The sequence below is a fragment of the Geotrypetes seraphini genome, chromosome 1 (assembly GCF_902459505.1).
Source record: "Geotrypetes seraphini chromosome 1, aGeoSer1.1, whole genome shotgun sequence".
Taxonomy (NCBI): domain Eukaryota; kingdom Metazoa; phylum Chordata; class Amphibia; order Gymnophiona; family Dermophiidae; genus Geotrypetes; species Geotrypetes seraphini.
This window is the reverse complement of record NC_047084.1, coordinates 352,114,904-352,132,813: the sequence shown is the minus strand read 5'-3', so window position 1 is coordinate 352,132,813 and position 17,910 is coordinate 352,114,904. Positions and strand designations below refer to the sequence as shown.

Genomic DNA, 17,910 nt, shown 5'->3' with positions numbered 1-17,910 from the left:
GCCTCAAAAAGGTGAGCGCTTAGATTTTGTGATCTGATTATACTTGACCAGTATTAAAACAGTTAAATAATCTAGGCCTAAAAACAAAACCACCCTGATTTCTTGGCACTTAGGCCCAAATTCTGTAACCAGCTCCTAAAGTTAGGCATCTATTTGGAGGTGCCCAACTAGATAGGCGCCTATCTAAATTGAATAACAAGCTCAATTAAGCTTTTTAATCAGTACCGATTGAAACATAGATGTCTATCAAGAAAGCATGATTCTGTAACAAGGCGCCTCTAAAAATTTAAGAGGCCTTAAAAAAAAATCAGCGCTATGCATGTTGGGCGTGGCTAGGTGTTGGCGCCTTCTTACAGAATTACTGCTCTTAAGCATGCTTAAGTGCTTGCATGGGTGCCTAACTTTTAGTTGTGCCTTGAGCTGGCCTATTTAATGGGCGCCTCCATAATAGGTGCTGCTCAGTGTGATTCACTAAACAGCACCCAATTTTGAATCGCGCCTAACTTTTGGGCGCTTCTTATGGAATTTGCCCTTTAGTGCTAGCACTACAGGGTCAGTTGTATTTCATTGATGTAACTATTGCAATAAGAACATAAGAAGTTGCCTCCGCTGGGTCAGACCAGAGGTCCATCGCGCCCAGCGGTCCATTCCCGCGGCGGCCCATCAGGCCTATGACCTGTGAAGTGGTCCCTGACTATTCCTATAACCTACCTCTAAATCTATCTGTACCCCTCAATCCCCTTATCCTTTAGGAACCTATCTAAACCTTCCTTGAACCCCTGTAGCATACTCTGGCCTATAACAACATCCGGAAGCGCATTCCATGTGTCCACCACCCTCTGGGTAAAAAAGAACTTCCTAGCGTTTGTTCTAATTCTGTCCCCTTTCAATTTCTCCGAGTGCTCCCTTGTACTTGTGGTTCCCCACAGTCTGAAGAATCTGTCCCTGTCTACCTTCTCTATGTCCTTCAGGATTTTGAAGGTTTCTATCATGTCTCCTCTAAGTCTCCGCTTTTTCAGCGTATGAAAAGTTTTCCATACCTTTTATCAGTTTAGTTGCTCTTCTCTGGACTCCCTCAAGCACTGCCATGTCCTTCTTGAGGTACGGCGACCAGTACTGGACACAGTACTCCAGATGTGGGCGCACCATTGCACGCTACAGCGGCATGATGACTTCCTTCGTCCTGGTCGTGATACCCTTTTTAATGATACCCAACATTCTGTTCGCTTTCTTTAAGGCTGTCGCACACTGTGCTGATGCTTTCAATGTTGTGTCCACCATCACCCCCAGGTCTCTTTCAAGGTTGCTTACCCCTAGCAATGATCCCCCCATTTTGTAGCTGAACATCGGGTTCTTTTTCCCTACATGCATGACCTTGCATTTCTCAATGTTAAAGCTCATTTGCCACTTTTTTGCCCACTCTTCCAGCCTCGTTAGATCCCTTTGCAGGTCTTCGCAGTCTTCCGCGGTTCTAACTTTGCTGCAGAGTTTGGTGTCATCCGCAAATTTAATGACCTCACATTTTGTTCCTGCCTCCAGGTCGTTAATAAATATATTGAACAGGAGTGGTCCCAGCACCGACCCCTGTGGAACTCCGCTCGTGACCCATTGCCAGTCTGAGTAATGGCCTTTTACTCCAACCCTCTGTTTTCTAATTTTATCGGAATCTTTCCTGTCGCTAATAATGCTAATTTGACCCTTTGAATTAGCTGTGTTGTTATACCATTAATTCTGATAGCCAAAATTTTGGTAAGAAGCTTTGCATCTGCGTTAAGCAGCAAGAGTGGATAGTAATATGAGCTGCTTTAAGCATCCTTTCCCTATTTATTGAAGATGGTTATATTTGCTTGTGTAAATGATTTTAAAACTCTTGCCTTTTTCTAAACCACTATTCAATAGAGGCAAGTATAGCCCAAAGGTTCTTATAAAATGTGTTGGGGAAAACTGTCCCTCTGTTGGGGGTCATTTTAAGTGTGTGTGTGTGTGATGTTCCTCCATCAGTTTCCCATCTGTAATCCTATTGATAGAAACACAGAATATACCTGCATATAATAAATGTAAGCTGTTTTTGTTGTATCCCCAGAAAGGCAAGTATAGCAAATTCATGTCTAAAGACTGCTTTATGCAAATTAGTCAGCAGCATCCTGTAGCTATAGCAGGAAATCCTATGAATTGAAGGAGCTTTAGTAAATGGTGAACATAAAACTTGAGGAACAGTTTGTCCAGCAATTTTTTGTTTTCTATAGCACCTAAGGAAAACATTTAATTTTGTAGAAAAATTAACTAAATATAAACTATATTAACACATTCTTGAGGTTTGGAGATCTTCTGTAACTTTCTGGGCAAAGAAGTGGGGTTATTGCCTAACCTTCCATGATAATCCAGATTGGCTCCAGGGATTAATCCCCAGATGTCGAATGATAGTTGGCTGCCAGGTTGGCCTTCGCTTCTTGGACCAAATGGTGCAGAACTCCAGGATCAAGAGCACTGACTTCTTGAAGAGGGAGTTTGACTTTCTGCCTATTTTCCACATCTTCAATATGGTACTCTCCTCACAGATGTTAAAGGCTAGAGGATATCTTTACTTGAGACTGGTATACTTGAGAACCCGTTACTATACCCTGCTCAGTTTCACTGAATTACCACTTCTCTGTGGGGCTCTCTCTAATTTAGAGAATCAGGCTCTGTTTATTGAAGGACTGATTTCTAGATTTGATTTGGGCTTGAACCAGGTTGGGACCAGATCTGGATTTCAATGCAGAAATTATATTTATATTTGTAGGAGTATTCCTTATTAGAGACTCTTGCACAGCACCTATCACTATCCTACTTTTCTAGTTCAAATTTAGCAGCTTGAGTCACATAAGCTGGTGTGGACATGGCCAGCAGGCACTCGTATTCATATGAGGTAGTCAAGCCCAATTGTGAGGCAATTTTGGCTCTGAGTTGAATGTGAGACTGCCTTGATACTTAGATCTCAGGTTGAATTCCTTGGTCTTTGTCTTGTGCCCCATCATCTTTCTAGCTCTCTTGCAGGTTGGTCAACAACCTCAAATGTATGGCTAGAAATGTGGTTGCCTTTTTGGAAACTGGTGCTTAAGCTAGAAAATTGGAATGCTCATGTGGCAGAAATTTGTTTGCTACCATTGATGTTAACTGGCTTGTTGAAAACCAAGATGGATATCGATGATGCCATGTGGGTTCCACACTGGCGGAGGGGAGGGGCTTGTTTACATGCTAGGCAGGGAAAGCTTGAGGCTGGTTCCAGAGGGCATGGAGATGTAACATGTAACAGATCCAAATAGACATATCCAAATATGTCTATTTGGATCTGCAGTGCTGTGTCTGCTTGTAATCATTAACCTTGCACTGCTGGGTTTAGCTGTTTTGTAACTAACATATATGTTGCCTCTAGCTAGGCAGGATTCTGACAGTGAGGGTTAGACTATATTGCTTTTGTGTTATAGTTTGATCCTCCTGGATTGTCACGCTGCTGTGGTTTTCAAAGTTAAATAAAAAGCTTTTAAAAGCAAGACTTGACTAAAAAAAATTCTTTAATAGTTCAGTCATTGTCAAAAACAGGTGAAATGAAACACGAATTTGAGCTTCACTGGAACTTGGCTAAAGCTGCAAGAGAGAAGTGGGTGATAAGGGGAGGGGGGAAAAACTAAGACCATTTAAGTAGGTCGCTAACGAAATACAAAGCAAAAGGCTCCTTAAAATTCAGAGCAGTGAACTGGTGCTGTAAAGTGTAGAGCTGAGTCTATTGGACATTGTGCTGGAAATACTCATTGAAGAGCCAGAATTCTTAATGTCTCACCATATAAAAGTCTCATTCTAAGCTTCTGGGCTGTTTTCTGTTACTTCCAGGCCACATTGGCCCAATTTAAAATTTTTGTAGGGGGGGGGTGAAGATGATCACTTAAAGCACTGAAGCCATCTTTTTACAAACATCATATTAACCAGGCTTTATTTTCCTTGTACTGTCCTCTGCATATATAAAATACACAACACTGAAGCCAGTTTTATTTTATTCCAGTTTTTACAATTTACAGGAAAAGTTAGGATTAAGATTTGACAGTTAAACAGATCCCTAAAGAAGGACACTTTTTTGCAACCAGTTACATACAGACACAGTGATTTCCTGTACCTTAGAGCTTACAGTGTAAATGGCTACATGAAACATTGGGAGATAAAATTCATGCAATTCGATCCCTGGTTTCTTTCATAGAAGCATGCAATGATTTGTAATGTAAAACAACGTTGTTCAAATCTTTTGACTGGAGAACAACATTGTGTTACACTACAAATCATTGCATGCTTCTATGAAAGAAACCAGGGATCGACTCCTGCTTCTTATCATCATGCTGTTGCATGAACTTTATCTCCCAATGTTATATGTAGCCATTTACATTGTAAGCTCTAAAAACAGGACACAAGTACAGAACAGAAGCCGCCCCCAATACATAAGAACATAAGCAGTGCCTCTGCCGGGTCAGACCAGAGGTCCATCCCGCCCAGCAGTCCGCCCCCGCGGCGGCCCAACAGGTCATGACCTGCCTTAATCACCAGAAGGGGCCCCCTTGCCCCCTAGGTTTCTCATCGAAGTCCTACATTAATTAAAAACCAGTTGCTCCCAAAGGCATTAATATATAGAGCTCTGATCTTCCATAAGTACAAAATTTACTATTTCTTAGCCTAGTGCAGGAGGAGTGCACATATCAGTCCTTCTTTAAGGTAAACATCTGTTTTCCAGTACATCAACAGTGAATACTTATAAATATTATCATGCATACCTCTGTCCTAAGAACAAGATTAAAGAACATGTTTTAGTAACTCTGGAAACTTGAATCTCATTCCTCCTAGATCAGTTCTGCACCCTGAGTTTAGTACATTTTGACGCAGTTCATTGTTCTCCCAAACTTTTTTCATTATAATGCTGTAAATAAGTGTTCATAGCTTGGATTTTCAAGCCATACAAATGTTGCACACTGTGTGCAATTCTGGTTGCCACTCCTAAAAAAAGATATAGCAGAATTAGAAAAGGTACAGAGAAGAGTGACAAAAATGATAAAAGAAATGGGACAACTTCCCTATGAGGAAAGGCTAAAGCGGCTAGGGCTCTTTAGCTTGGAGAAGAGACAGCTCGGGGAGATATGATACTGGTTTATAAAATAAGTTGAGTGGAAAGGGTAGATGTAAATTGCTTGTTTACGCTTTCCAAAAATACTAGGACTAGTGGGCTGATATGAAGCTACTAAGTAGTAGATTTAAAACTAAACAGAGAAAATATTTCTTCACTCAACATGTAATTAAACTCTGGAATTTGCTGCCAGAGAATATGGTGAAAAAAACAGCTTAGCTGGTTTAAAAAAAAAAAGTTTGGATAATTTCCTAAAACAAAAAGTCCATAAGCCATTATTAAGATGCACTTGGGGAAATCCACTCCTTATTTCTAAAATGAGCAGCATGAAATCTGTTTTATTACTTGGGATCTTACCAAGTACTTGTGAACTGGGTTAGAAACAGGATACTGGGCTTGATTGACCTTCGGTCTGTCCTAGTAGCAGAACCTTTCAAATAGAGAATGACATGGTAGCTGTTACCCGCGGTAAACCACCAAAACAGTGGGTGAAAAACAGTGTTCACCGTGGCTACGGGGACAAGGCCATTCATCACCCTGTGGAGCTGTGAATGACCTTGTCTCTGCAGTTAAGGGAGGGAACACACGCGGTCACAGATTGCGCTACCTCCTTACTGATCGCCACCACCCCATCCGAGCATCTCCCTTTCTCCCTCCCTGTCCCTTACCTTCGTGGCGGGCGATTTCTAAATTTCCTTCCTACCAGCAGCCTGAGCATTGAAGTCGCATGTAGCTGCTGTAAAGGTCATCTCTGATGCAACCGGAAGTTGCATCAGAGACAACCTTTCCTGTAGCCACACGCAACTTCAACTGTCCAGCTGCTCTTAGGAAGGAAATTTAGAAATCACCCGCCACGAAGGTAAGGGACATGGAGTGAGAAAGGGAGGAAAGGTGGGGTGGAGAGGAGCAGACACCGAAGGGACTGGGTGAAGGTGGAGTGGGGAGAAGACGCTGAAGGGAACTGCGGAAGGGAGAGAGGGAGAGAAGGTGGGGGTGGGGAGGAACAGACGCTGAAGGGAAATGGGGATGACAGAGACTTCCAGACTATAGGGGAGCAGAGGAAAGAAGATGGATGCCAGACCAATTGTGGGGGCTGGTGGAAGGAGAGATGGAAGGAGAGGCGCAGAGTAACAGAGCATATGGAAGAGTCAGAGAAGGCAGACAGTGGATGGAAGGAAATGAATGAGAAGATGAGGAAAGCAGAAACCAGACAATAAAGGTAGAAAAAAAATTCTATTTTGTTTTTTTTTGCTTTAGGATAAAGTAGTAAATTAGTTGTGTTGCTAAATATTTATAAACAAAGCCCTGCCAGCTGAACATCTCTTTCTCTAGTTAAGCAGCCAGAACTTTGATTTATAAAATGACAATTGTACAGAATATTGTTTCTTTTTATATTTTCATAAAATAAGTTCAGTATAAAACTATTCGAGGCTTGTGTGGATGGGATCAGATGGTTTGCGGGGATAGGAACTGAGCTCGCGGGAACAGTACGGGGACAAAGTTTTTCCCCGTGTCATTCTCTACTTTCAAATTCTCAAGGCTGATTTAACAGAATGAAAATTTTTCCCCTCAGCCGCAGAATGAAGAGCTTCGAAATTTGGGCCTCTCTGGTCATGTTGGCTTTGACAGTCTTCCAGAGCAGCTGGTCAGCAAATCCACATCCCAAGGTTTCTGCTTCAACATTCTTTGCGTTGGTAAGTGAAGCAGCATCTTATGAATGATTTCCAGTTAATTGAGAGAAAGAGAAACCAGGAAAGGAGAAAGATCTCCCTACCTTAGCCATAAGGTATATCTTACAATAAAGTATATCTTACAATAAAGTATATCTTATTTCAGAGGTTTGACGGCATCCAAACTGAAAGCATTTCTGTTTTTTATCCCCTTTAAACCAAGGACATTATATTGTCAATATTGTAGGTTGTTTTATAAAATCATAATTAAATGAGGCTGGGCGAGGTGTATCAAAGCACTTGTGCTTTTACCAACCAAATTATAACAGCTTTTTTTTTTTTAAACTCAGCATCTTTTCCTATTCTCTGAGAAACTTTTTTTGCCATTAGAGTCCAATCTCATGGTATGTGCCAGAAAGACTACTAAAACGGTGGCTCTTGCCCCACACACCACAGGAAACGGAGATACAGTACAACACAATTTCTATTTGTATACCGCCAATACCTCCATGAAGTTCACAGCGGTTTACATAAGTAATTATGGTGATGCAAATTAAAAACTAGTGTTACAATGTTTAGGAATTATTAGTAACAAATTCATAAAATAGATAGGTCTTTAGGTCTTTTTTGAAACATTTAAAATTAGATTTCTGGTTAATATTAGTTGGTAATGCTTTCCATAGTTGCTGATAGCAGGGGACCCAAAAAGGAGAAGGAAATTGGGAATGTGGCTTCTGGGGGGGGGGGGGGGGAAGTCTACCTAAGATGAGGAATAAGAAGAGGCAAACTTACATAGGTTATGTTGGGGGAGCAGGGACAAGGAGAAGGATGATGAATGAAGAGTTGGTAGATAGCTGAGCAATGAATATAGAGAGATTGTGAGGACAGAGAGGTGGTGAAGGAGGGTGCTATACAATTCAAGATGTCCAGATATGAGAAGGAGGCATTATGGGGTAAAGATCTAGAACAATTGCTTATGTCTACTACTTATGGGGAATTTAGGAAACGCCTAAAAACATATCTGTTTCTAAAGTACTTAGGCAATTAACCTCATCCCACAATAACTGATCACTAGTTTTTAACTTTGTTAAATCCACTCAATTTGTAGCATCTTTCAATCAATGTTAACCAGCAGAACATTGTTAAATCCATTCATTCTGTAACAACTTTTAATTATTGTTAACCGCTTAGAACTTCACGGTCCTGCGGTATATAAACTGTTATATTATTATTATTATCAAGTTTATTAATTTTTGTTATGTATGCAATATCAAAAGCTTCAAAGCGTATTACATTTTAAAAATGGGGGGGTAGAACAACCTCTTTAACATAATTACAATTAAATTCTATCCATTCTAATACATAAATGGTACGGAAGGTGAAAGGGATGAACTACAATCTTTAAAGAGAGAAAGAAAACATTTAGCGGGGAACACATTTGGTAGGTAACACAGAAAGGGGGAAAAAAAAAAGATGAATCTATAATCTATACAGAAATCTAATTTAGATCTAAGAAATTTGGTGATTTGTTTAATTGTGTTGTCTATTTTTCAAAAGCGTCCTTGAACAAAAAACTTTTTAAGGAACGCTTGAATTTTTCTAAAGAAGATTCATTACGAATATAAATTGGTAAATTGTTCCAAAGCTGGGGTGCTATAACTGAGAAAATGGTAGATCTTCTGGTTCCTATTAGCTGTTGTGTTGATCTCAATGCCCTGGATGGAGAATACGGTGTTAAGAAACGATGTAGAAAAATTGGAGCATGAGTTTGTTGAATTTTAAAAGTTAACAGTAAAATTTTAAAGGTTATTCTATATGCGATTGGTAGCCAATGAGCTGTTTGTAGAAGTGGTGTAACGTGATCATATTTTTTTGAATTAGTGATAATTTTTATTGCTGTGTTTTGTATTATCTGTAATCTTCTTATTTATTTTTGTGTTGTGCCCTGATATAAAGAGTTACAATAATCCAGCCTTGAAACGATTAATGAATGTATTGGAATGTTAAGGGCCTCAGGCTTTAAGACTTTTGATAAGGGTCTAATGAGACGTAATTTTTAACCACTGAACTAATCTGGTCATGATAGGTAAGTTCCTGATCTAATGTTACTCCCAATATTTTTGTTGTTTATTATAAAGAAATGGGGAGATTTTGAATGTGGGATAGTTGAGAGTTTTTTAGGGGATAGGGAGGGATGTGAGGCAAAAAGGAAGAAGCTGTTGGAGTGGAAGGGGGGGGCGATTATGGAAGGCAGAATCGGGTATCTGGAGATTGGTAAGGAAACAACTGCAAAGTGAGTTAGAGAAGTGAATAACCAATGCCAAGAGAACTGAAGGGGAAAAAATGAGACATTTAGCTAGGAATTAAATGTTTCTTTAGTCTTCGAATGTTACGGAGGGTACATCAGCTATTCTCTAAGCAACATTTTGCTGTATTGGTTCAAGGCATTATTTTGGCTCAGTTAGATTATTGCAACTCTATTTGCATTTGCTTGACTAAAAGAAATATCAATCGGTTATAATTGATTCAGAATACAGAGGCCAAATTGATTTTTGGAGAAAGGAAATTGGATCATTTACTTCAATTATTGAGAGAACTTCACTGTCTCCCTGTTCATCTTAGAATTCGATTCAAATGTGCGTGTATGATATTCAGAATTATCCATGGTCTATTTTTGCTTATAGTTCCTCTAACATGGAATTCTCTTCGGACTGTTGTTTTCAAGGAATTCTCAGAAGTATAAACTTTCATTTCCTTCAGTGAAAGGGATAAAGATTGTTGGTAATATCTCTCGCTCCTTTTCATATAGGTTTACAACGATTTGGAATGAAATTCAGCTTTTCTCTCTCCAGATTTTTTGTAAATCGATGAAAACCATGCTATTTCAACAGTTTTGGGGAAATGGTACTAAGGAGTGTTTAATTGTCTTTTGTTTAGTAATTCACATGTTAGTTAAACTGATTCCCTGTTTATTGAAGTCTTATGTAAACCGAGTCGAGCCCCTAATTCAGGAGATGATGCAGTATATAAATTTAAAGATTAGATTAGATTAGATTAGGAGTGCAGGGAGGCAAGAAAATGAGAAGAAAGAAAAAGATCAATATTAGAGGCAGGAAAATGCAAAGGTGCCCAAGTTCAGTCCTCAAGGGCCACAAACAGGTCAGTTTTTCATGATATCACTAACCCACATGCATGAGAGAGATTTACATAATGATATTAATAATAATAACTTTATTTTTCTATACCACCATAATCAAACAACTTCTAGGCGGTTCACATTGAAAGAAGGCTGGACAATCAGCGAATTACAGAAGGAAATGTTACATAAGAGATTGGAGTTATATGGGGAAGGAAAATATGAGAGGTTGGAGATACCTGAGAGATTTCAACAGGGATTGCAGCGGGGAAATAACATATTGAGAGAAGGTCATCTGTTTAGGTAATAAATTTGTCAGAGTGGTTTTAATTGATTTTCAGAATGCGTTGTAGTGCTGTTTGGCTTCATTTATGCAGTTTCCCAGCCAGGATTGCTGTCTGTTTGCTTGGTACATGAAGGTTCTGTCCAGGAAGGATTTGTATTTGCAGCCTGTGATCTTTGGGTATGCAAAGATGTTTTTGTTTCTGGTGGTTCGTGTGGGGTTGTGTAGAATGAAGTGTGTTTGCAGGTAGGAAGGTGCTAGACCTCAGACTTGTTTGAAACAGATACATGCAAATTTGAATAGTATTCGCGCTTCCATTGGTAGCCAGTGTAGTTTTTTGTAATAGGGGCTAATGTGGTCTTTTTTTTCTCAGTCCGAAGATTAAGCGAACCGCAGTGTTCTGTACTAATCTTAATTTTTTTAATTGTTTTTTGTGGGATACCCAGGTAGACGATGTTGCAGTAGTCCAGGATAGATAGGATCAGCGACTGCACCAGTAACCTAAAGGATGTTGTGTCAAAGTATTTTTTGATAGTCCTTAGCTTCCATAGCATGTTAAAGCATTTCTTCACCAGTAAGTTTGTGTGGTCAGTCATGGTTAGGTGTGTATCTAGTGTGATACCCAGTATTTTTATGGTTTTGGATATTGGATATTCGTGGTCGTTTATTTTTAATGATGTTCTCGTTATTTTGGGGCTTGCCAAAAAGACTTTTGTTTTTTCTGTGTTTAGTTTCAGTTTGAAATTGGTGGTCCATTTTTTGATTTCTATCATTGTGTGTGAGAGGTTATCTATAATTTGTGATGTCATTTAAGGGGATTAGGATGGTTATATCATCAGCGTATATATAGTGTTTTAAGTTTAATTTTTGTAGTAGGTGACCTAAGGATGCGATGTAGATGTTGAACAATGTGGGTGATAGTGGGGAGCCTTAGGGGACCCCCGACGGGTTTTTCCATGGGTTGGAGTAATTTCCATTGTTGGTTACTCGGTAGGATCTGTTTGTTAGGAATTCTTGGAACCATTTCTTTACCTTTCCCGAGATTCCCATTGCATCAAGGCACAGTAGCATGATTTCGTGGTCTACTAGATCGAACGCACTGCTGAGGTCTAATTGCAGGATCAGTGCGCTTTTGCCTTTGCTGAAAATATCATAGAGGTGGTTTAGTAGGAAGCTGCATGCTTACTACATCCACGGAATGTAAATTTATTTCATGCATATTCATTAGGGATATCCTGAAAACCTGATCTGTTTGTGGCGCTTTCTGCACCTTTGGATTACCAGTGCACTTTAAAAATAAAATTCCAGTGAATAAAGCTAAAAAGTTATTTTAACTTTAGTGACTGGAATGTGCCCACTTATTTTCTGTATTGGGTACCATTTTTAGACATGCATTTCTGTTTCTGTTCAGTATTTGTATTGCATGCAGTGTAATGGAGTTTCAGTTTAATATTCCTGTATATTTCTAATTTGTGATTCCTTATATACATATTTGGTGAAAGAGTTGGGGGATTGGTAGACGGATGTTTGCCTCTAAAAATGTACTTTGTTGTTAACACAGAGGAAAGGAAGTGAAAAATGGGAAAGGATGCCTCAGGTGGGTGGTGGTTGTCCTTAACTGGTATGGTATGTTTGTCCTAGAATTGGCCATGGACTTGAAAGTCACTTTAATTCAGTGGTCTCAAACTCAAACCCTTTGCAGGGCCACATTTTGGATTTGTAGGTACTTGGAGGGCCTAAAAAAAAAAATAGTTAATGTCTTATTAAAGAAATGACAATTTTATATGAGGTAAAACTCTTTATAGTTTATAAATCTTTCCTTTTGGCTAAGTCTTAAAAATAATATTGTCATTTATAGCTAAAGAGACATATGATCAAGGAACTGTTTTATTTTACTTTTGTGATTATGATAAACATACCGAGGGCCTCAAAATAGTACCTGGCGGGCGGCAAGTTTGAGACCACTGCTTTAATTAGAACAGATCATTGTTAGGCTATGATTTCTTGAACATTCACCTATAACTCCCTGCTGATATATCGCAGCCCACCCATTGCAATGGTAGCTCGGTCAGGGGCCACAGTTTTGGCCCCTTCCAGAACTTGGTTATGTAGGCAGCACTTGTTGCTGTTTCACTATGGCAACCTTCCCTTTCCTCCAACTGATAACAAAATACCACTGCAAAATTAATTTTTGGAAAAAGTAAATTTGACCATTTGTCTCTTTTGCTTTTAAACCTTCACTGGCTTCCAGTCTATCTCAGGATTCACTTCAAATCTGCATGTATTACTTTAAATTTTTTAATGGTATCTTCATCCCTCTTGTCCCTTTATTGTGGAATGTTTATAGATTCTCCTATGCAAAAGGCACCCAACAATTGACACTCTCCTCCCTTCCTTTAGTGAAAGGAATCAAAGGAGTCAAGAATTTCAGTCAATCCTTGGTTTTCACATTTTCTCAACTATGGAATGAACTTCCTCTTATTTTAAGGGGTCGTAAATCTTTAAAAACTATTTTATTTGCTAAACACTTCGGAAACCAGTCATATCAATATTTTATGATGGTTACTTTTTTCAGTAATTTAAAGTTACTGTTAACCGAGTCGAGCTCCTTTCTGGCTGAAGACCTGGTATACAAAGCTGAGTTTTTTAGTTTACACTTCTCCCTCTGTATTCATGGTTTCAGCAATCGCGGTTTCAATTATTCACGTTTTTTAGCTTGCTGGCTCCTTTCCCCCCAAATTACGTCAGCTTGCATAGATAAATCGCTGATCCCAATCGTTTACAGAGAAAATCGCTGATTCCCAGCACTTTCTTCACTGTGTTTTGCCTCTCCTTCAGGAACAGGCCAGATCTCCCACCATGTTATTCGCGGTTTCACCATATTCACGATGGTTTTTAATAGAAAACAGTGAATAACATATGAAAAGGTTATTCACGTTTTTTCTGTATTCGTGGGTCTGTTAATCACCTATCACAGCGAATACGGAGGAAAAAGTGTAGTTTAGTTTAGCTGCCTCTGCCTAATCCCTAACCCATGTGCAAGGGCCGGGTTGCAGGGTGTTCCGTTGACGAATTCACACCCCGAGACCCCACAGAATATTTCTACCTGTCCTCTCCCCTTCTTCATTCAGTGCACGCACACTCTTATCTGAGGGAGCAGGTTCTCTTTGGGGGAAGGGATTTCTCTTCAGAGCTCTGGCATAGAAGTTTCAACACAGTCACTCAGACAAATATGGAGTACTTCAAACTGTATAGCATTGTATCAGTATTAATGCTCTAAAATTTGCTGAACTCATGCATTATTTAAAAACAGCCAGCTAAGCCAAACCTTCATCCAGAGGAAGACTTGCCTTTTTAATTTTAACTGTTTATTGCAAATAAGTGAAACAGATTACTATATGAAGCTAGTTTGAATAATCAAGCTCTGCTAAGACAAGTCCTTGAAGCTTGATGCTGATCTGTTAGTTAACAGGCTACCAAAGTGCAGGAGTGGATGTTGTGACTGGAGAGATGGATTCTGAATTATTGCAGAGGTGAAAGTTTAGCAGAGAAAGGAAACGCTGTCTAAATAATCGCAGGATTCAGTGCAGAAAAGAAATTGGGTATTTGTGAAAGAGGATGTTGGCTGCTTAAATAAAAAAAATTTTTTAAATGTATTTATATACCACTTATAATCTAAGTGATTTACATTCAAGTACTTAAAGCATTTTTCTCTATCTGTCCCAGTGGTCTCACACTCTACCTAATGTACCTGGAGCAATGGGAGATTAAGTGACTTGCCCAGGGTCACAAGGAACAGCATGGGATTTGAACCCACAACCTCAGGGTGCTTTAGGCTGTAGTTCTAACCACTGTGCCACACACTCCCTCTGCACACTGCCCGGACCCTTGTCCACATTCTCGTAACCTCATGCTTAGATTACTGCAATCTATTTCTAACTGGTCTCCCGCCGTGCCGCTTCTCCCTCCCCCCCACCCCCCTCCCCTGCAACCTGTGTAGAATGACTCTTCTACCAACTTGCTACATTCATGGTCACTTCTCTCCTTAAATCACTTCACTGGCTCCCTATCCACCTTTGCATACAGTTCAAGCTGCTATTGCTGACCTACAAGTGTGGTCATTCTGCTGCCCTCAATAGTTCTCTTGTTTTTATAAGAGGCACCTAAAGATAGGCACCTAACTTAATTAGTAAATTGGCTTCAATTATGAGCTGTAACAAGCTTGTAATTTAGATAAAATAAAAATTAATTGGGTGATGGGCGCCTATCCTCTTAGGTGAGATTCTACAAAAGATAGGCGCCTATCACATAGTGCTTAGTGGTGCCTAACTCCAAAGTAGGCATGTTTACAGGCAAAGAATGACTTAGGTGCGATTCTCTAAAGCAGGGGTCATCTGACAGCCAGGCTGCGAGAGATCCCCTTGCCCAAAATCTTTCCATCCCTCCTTCCCATCCCGTACAGCAGAACCCCACTGACCCTCCCACCAAGAGGCCGACATACCTCCGTTCCGAACAGCAGTGGCGGCATCATTGAACAGGCTGCTTTGCTGCCTTCCCCGCCGGGGCTTTCCCTCTGCCGCCACGTCACTGATGGTGTGGCGGGGAAGGCCACGAATCAGTCTGTTCAGTTCTGCTGCCGCTGCTGTTTGGAACGGAGGTATGTCGGCCTCACGGTGGGAGGGTCGGTGGGGTTCTGCTGCATGGAGGGGCTGGGAGGGAGAGAGGGAAAGATGCTGCGCAGGAGGATGGGTTGTCGGGGTCATCGGGGTTCTGATGCACGTAGGAAATGGAAAGATGCTGTGCAGGGGGAGGGGTTGGCAGGGTTCTTCTGCACGGGGGGATGGGAGGGAGCAATGGAAAGATGCTGCACAAGGGGATGGGTGAGAGATGATCTTTGTGTATACACACACACACAAAAAAAAAGACATCCCACGAAAATAAGCCTTAGTACCCAAAATTAATATAAGACAGTGTCTTATTTTCAGGGAAACATGGTACTATGTGCACTACAGGCATACAGGCACTTTTGGGCACCCCACCTTTACCCACTCTGTGGATCAGTATCAAGCCAGGAGGAGCTTGAGGAGGAAAATCTGAGGTGGCGGTAGAGCAGCACGTGGAGCAGAGGCAAAAGATACCCGGAGGTAGGGAGAAGGGGTAGCTGGTTGTTGGTGACAGCAGGGGAGGCAGCAGTTAGCAGCTGCAGCTACCATCTTGAAGGCTGCATTTGGCATGTGTGGAGCTGTGAGGGGGGGAGTGCTTAAAGGCACAGGAGCAGAGTTTTGGCAGTGACAATTTTTAAACACATTTTTGCACCTTGGCAAAAATGAGTAAAAAAAACAAACCACTGAAAAGCTTCTTTGAAAAGGGGGAAAGACCCAATGATGATGAGACAGCAAAAGACTCTAAGACTGCCAACAAAAAGAGAGCTGCGTTGAAAAGAAAATATCAAGAGTCCTATTTAAATTACGGGTTCATTGCAACAGGTGATTTGCATTCTCCATGCCCACTTTGTATAATATGTGGTGAGCAACTATGCAACGAAGCCATGAAACCCTCAAAACTGCTTCACCACATGGAAACCAAGCACCCTGCGTTAAAAGACAAGACTTTATGGAGTTTTTGAAAAGAAAACAAAAAAAAAAACACATGAATTTGAAGAGCAGAAGCAATTTTTTTAAGGTCACCACTTCAGTAAATATGTCTGCACTGAATGCATCATTCTTAGTGGCTGACCGCATTGCCAAAGCTAAGAAGCCCTTTACAATTGGTGAAGAATTGAGCCTGCCTGCTGCTAAGGACATTTGCCGTGAACTTGTAGGAGATCCTGCAACTCAGAAGGTGGCCAGTGTTCCTCTTTCAGCTAGCGCCGTAACCAGATGAATTGATGAAATAGCAGAGAGGATATTGAGGTACAATTGTTAGAGGATTAATGAGGCACCGTGGTACGCAATCCAGGTTGATGAGTCTACTGATGTTGATAAGGCTACAATGCTTGTTTTTGTGTGATATATTTTTCAGGAGGATGTGCATGAGGATATGTTATGTGCACTTTTGTTACCAACCAACACCACAGCTGCAGTTATTCAAGTCTTTGAATGATTACATGTCAGGAAAATTGAATTGGTCGCTTTGTGTTGGTATATGCATAGATGGAGCGGCTGTCATGACCGGACGGCTTTCTGGTTCCACTACTCGGGTCAAGGAGGTTGCTTCTGAATGTGAGTCTACGCATTGCGTCATTCATAGAGAAATGCTGGCTAGCCGAAAAATGTCACCTGAACTTAACATTTTGCAGGATGTGATTAAAATGATCAACCACATTAAAATACATGCCCTAAACTCGCGTCTATTTGCGCAGCTCTGTGATGAGATGGATGCAGAGTACACCCGTCTTCTCTTATACACAGAAGTGAGATGGCTTTCTAAAGGTAGATCACTGATCAGAGTTTTTAAGTTATGAGAGCTTTCAATAAGAGTTTGAGCATTATTTCCCAATCACAAAAGACCCCTCGCAATGGGAAGGAATGGATCCATGACCCATTTGCGAATAAGCCAGGTGAATCAACTTTGTCTGTGCTTGAAGAGGATCAACTGCTTGAGGTTGTAAATGATGATGGTCTTAAAAGGATGTTTGAGACAACTTCAGATCTCTGTACATTTTGGATTAAAAGTCAAGGCGGAATATCTTGAGGTTGCCACAAAAGCACTGAAAAGTCTGCTTCCATTTCCAACATCCTATCTTTGTGAGGCAGCGTTTTTTTTGCAGTGACAGGAACCAAAGCGAGACTGAACATAAGCAACGCGGTCCTTGGTGTCAAAAAGGTTGGGGGACTACTGTTCTAAAGGACTTAGGTACCTATAATATAGACCAGGGGTAGGCAGTTCCGGTCCTCGAGAGCCACAGGCAGGTCAGGTTTTCAGGATATCCACAATAAATATGCATGAGATAGATTTGCATCTCAAGGAGACAGTGCATGCAAATCCATTGCATATATATTCATTGTGGATATCCTGAAAACCTGACCTGCCTGTGGCTCTTGAGGACCGGAATTGCCTACCCCTGATATAGACCTTTAAAACCCTGGCCTACATTAGAGGTGCCTAAGTTTTAAGTTAGATTCTGTAATTGGTGCATAGTTATAAATGACAAGAGATAGGCGCCTATCTTTTACAGACACCATTTACAGAATTTCCTCCAAATGCTGAACTGCACTAGAAGGGTGTTCGAGACACCTTTGAGAAGGTCTTTAACTGGAGGAGTTTGGGGATCATCGCCAGCTGCAGGAAGGCTAAGTGTTTGGTTAGGCTAAAGTGTGGCAGGACAAATTTAAAATATTTGGGGTAGGGGTGGTGACACCTATGTGGGCAATAAATGAACAATGGACCTTTTTAGAATACAGCAGGTAAAGACCCCTCTTATTGCATTGTTCTGATGCAGTTCCACCATCTGCTTCCTCTGTTACTGATGATAGAAAACATAGAAACATAGAAAATGACGGCAGATAAGGGCCATAGCCCATCAAGTCTGCCCACTCTACTGACCCAACCCCTTAGTCTGCTCTCTTAGAGATCCCGCTCCCAATGACTCATCCCTAACTCCACCCTCTTAGGGATCCCACATGGGCATCCCATCTACTCTTAAAATCAGGCACGCTGTTGGCCTCGATTACCTGCA

At 40.7% G+C, this 17,910-nt stretch overlaps 1 protein-coding gene across 12 annotated transcripts in view; it reads left to right on the top strand.

The window, feature by feature from the left end:
* The window catches only part of SEPTIN11 (septin 11), a 211,221-nt gene that overhangs the window by 65,930 nt on the left and 127,381 nt on the right, over nt 1-17,910 (top strand). For all 12 annotated transcript variants that reach the window (XR_004536452.1, XR_004536451.1, XR_004536449.1 and 9 more), the window contains exon 2: nt 6,717-6,837. Coding sequence is in view for 8 of the 12 variants with exons in the window: in XM_033914310.1 (XP_033770201.1) it covers nt 6,717-6,837 (121 nt within the window). In the remaining 4 variants the exon portion in view is untranslated. The remainder of the gene's footprint in view (nt 1-6,716; nt 6,838-17,910) is intronic.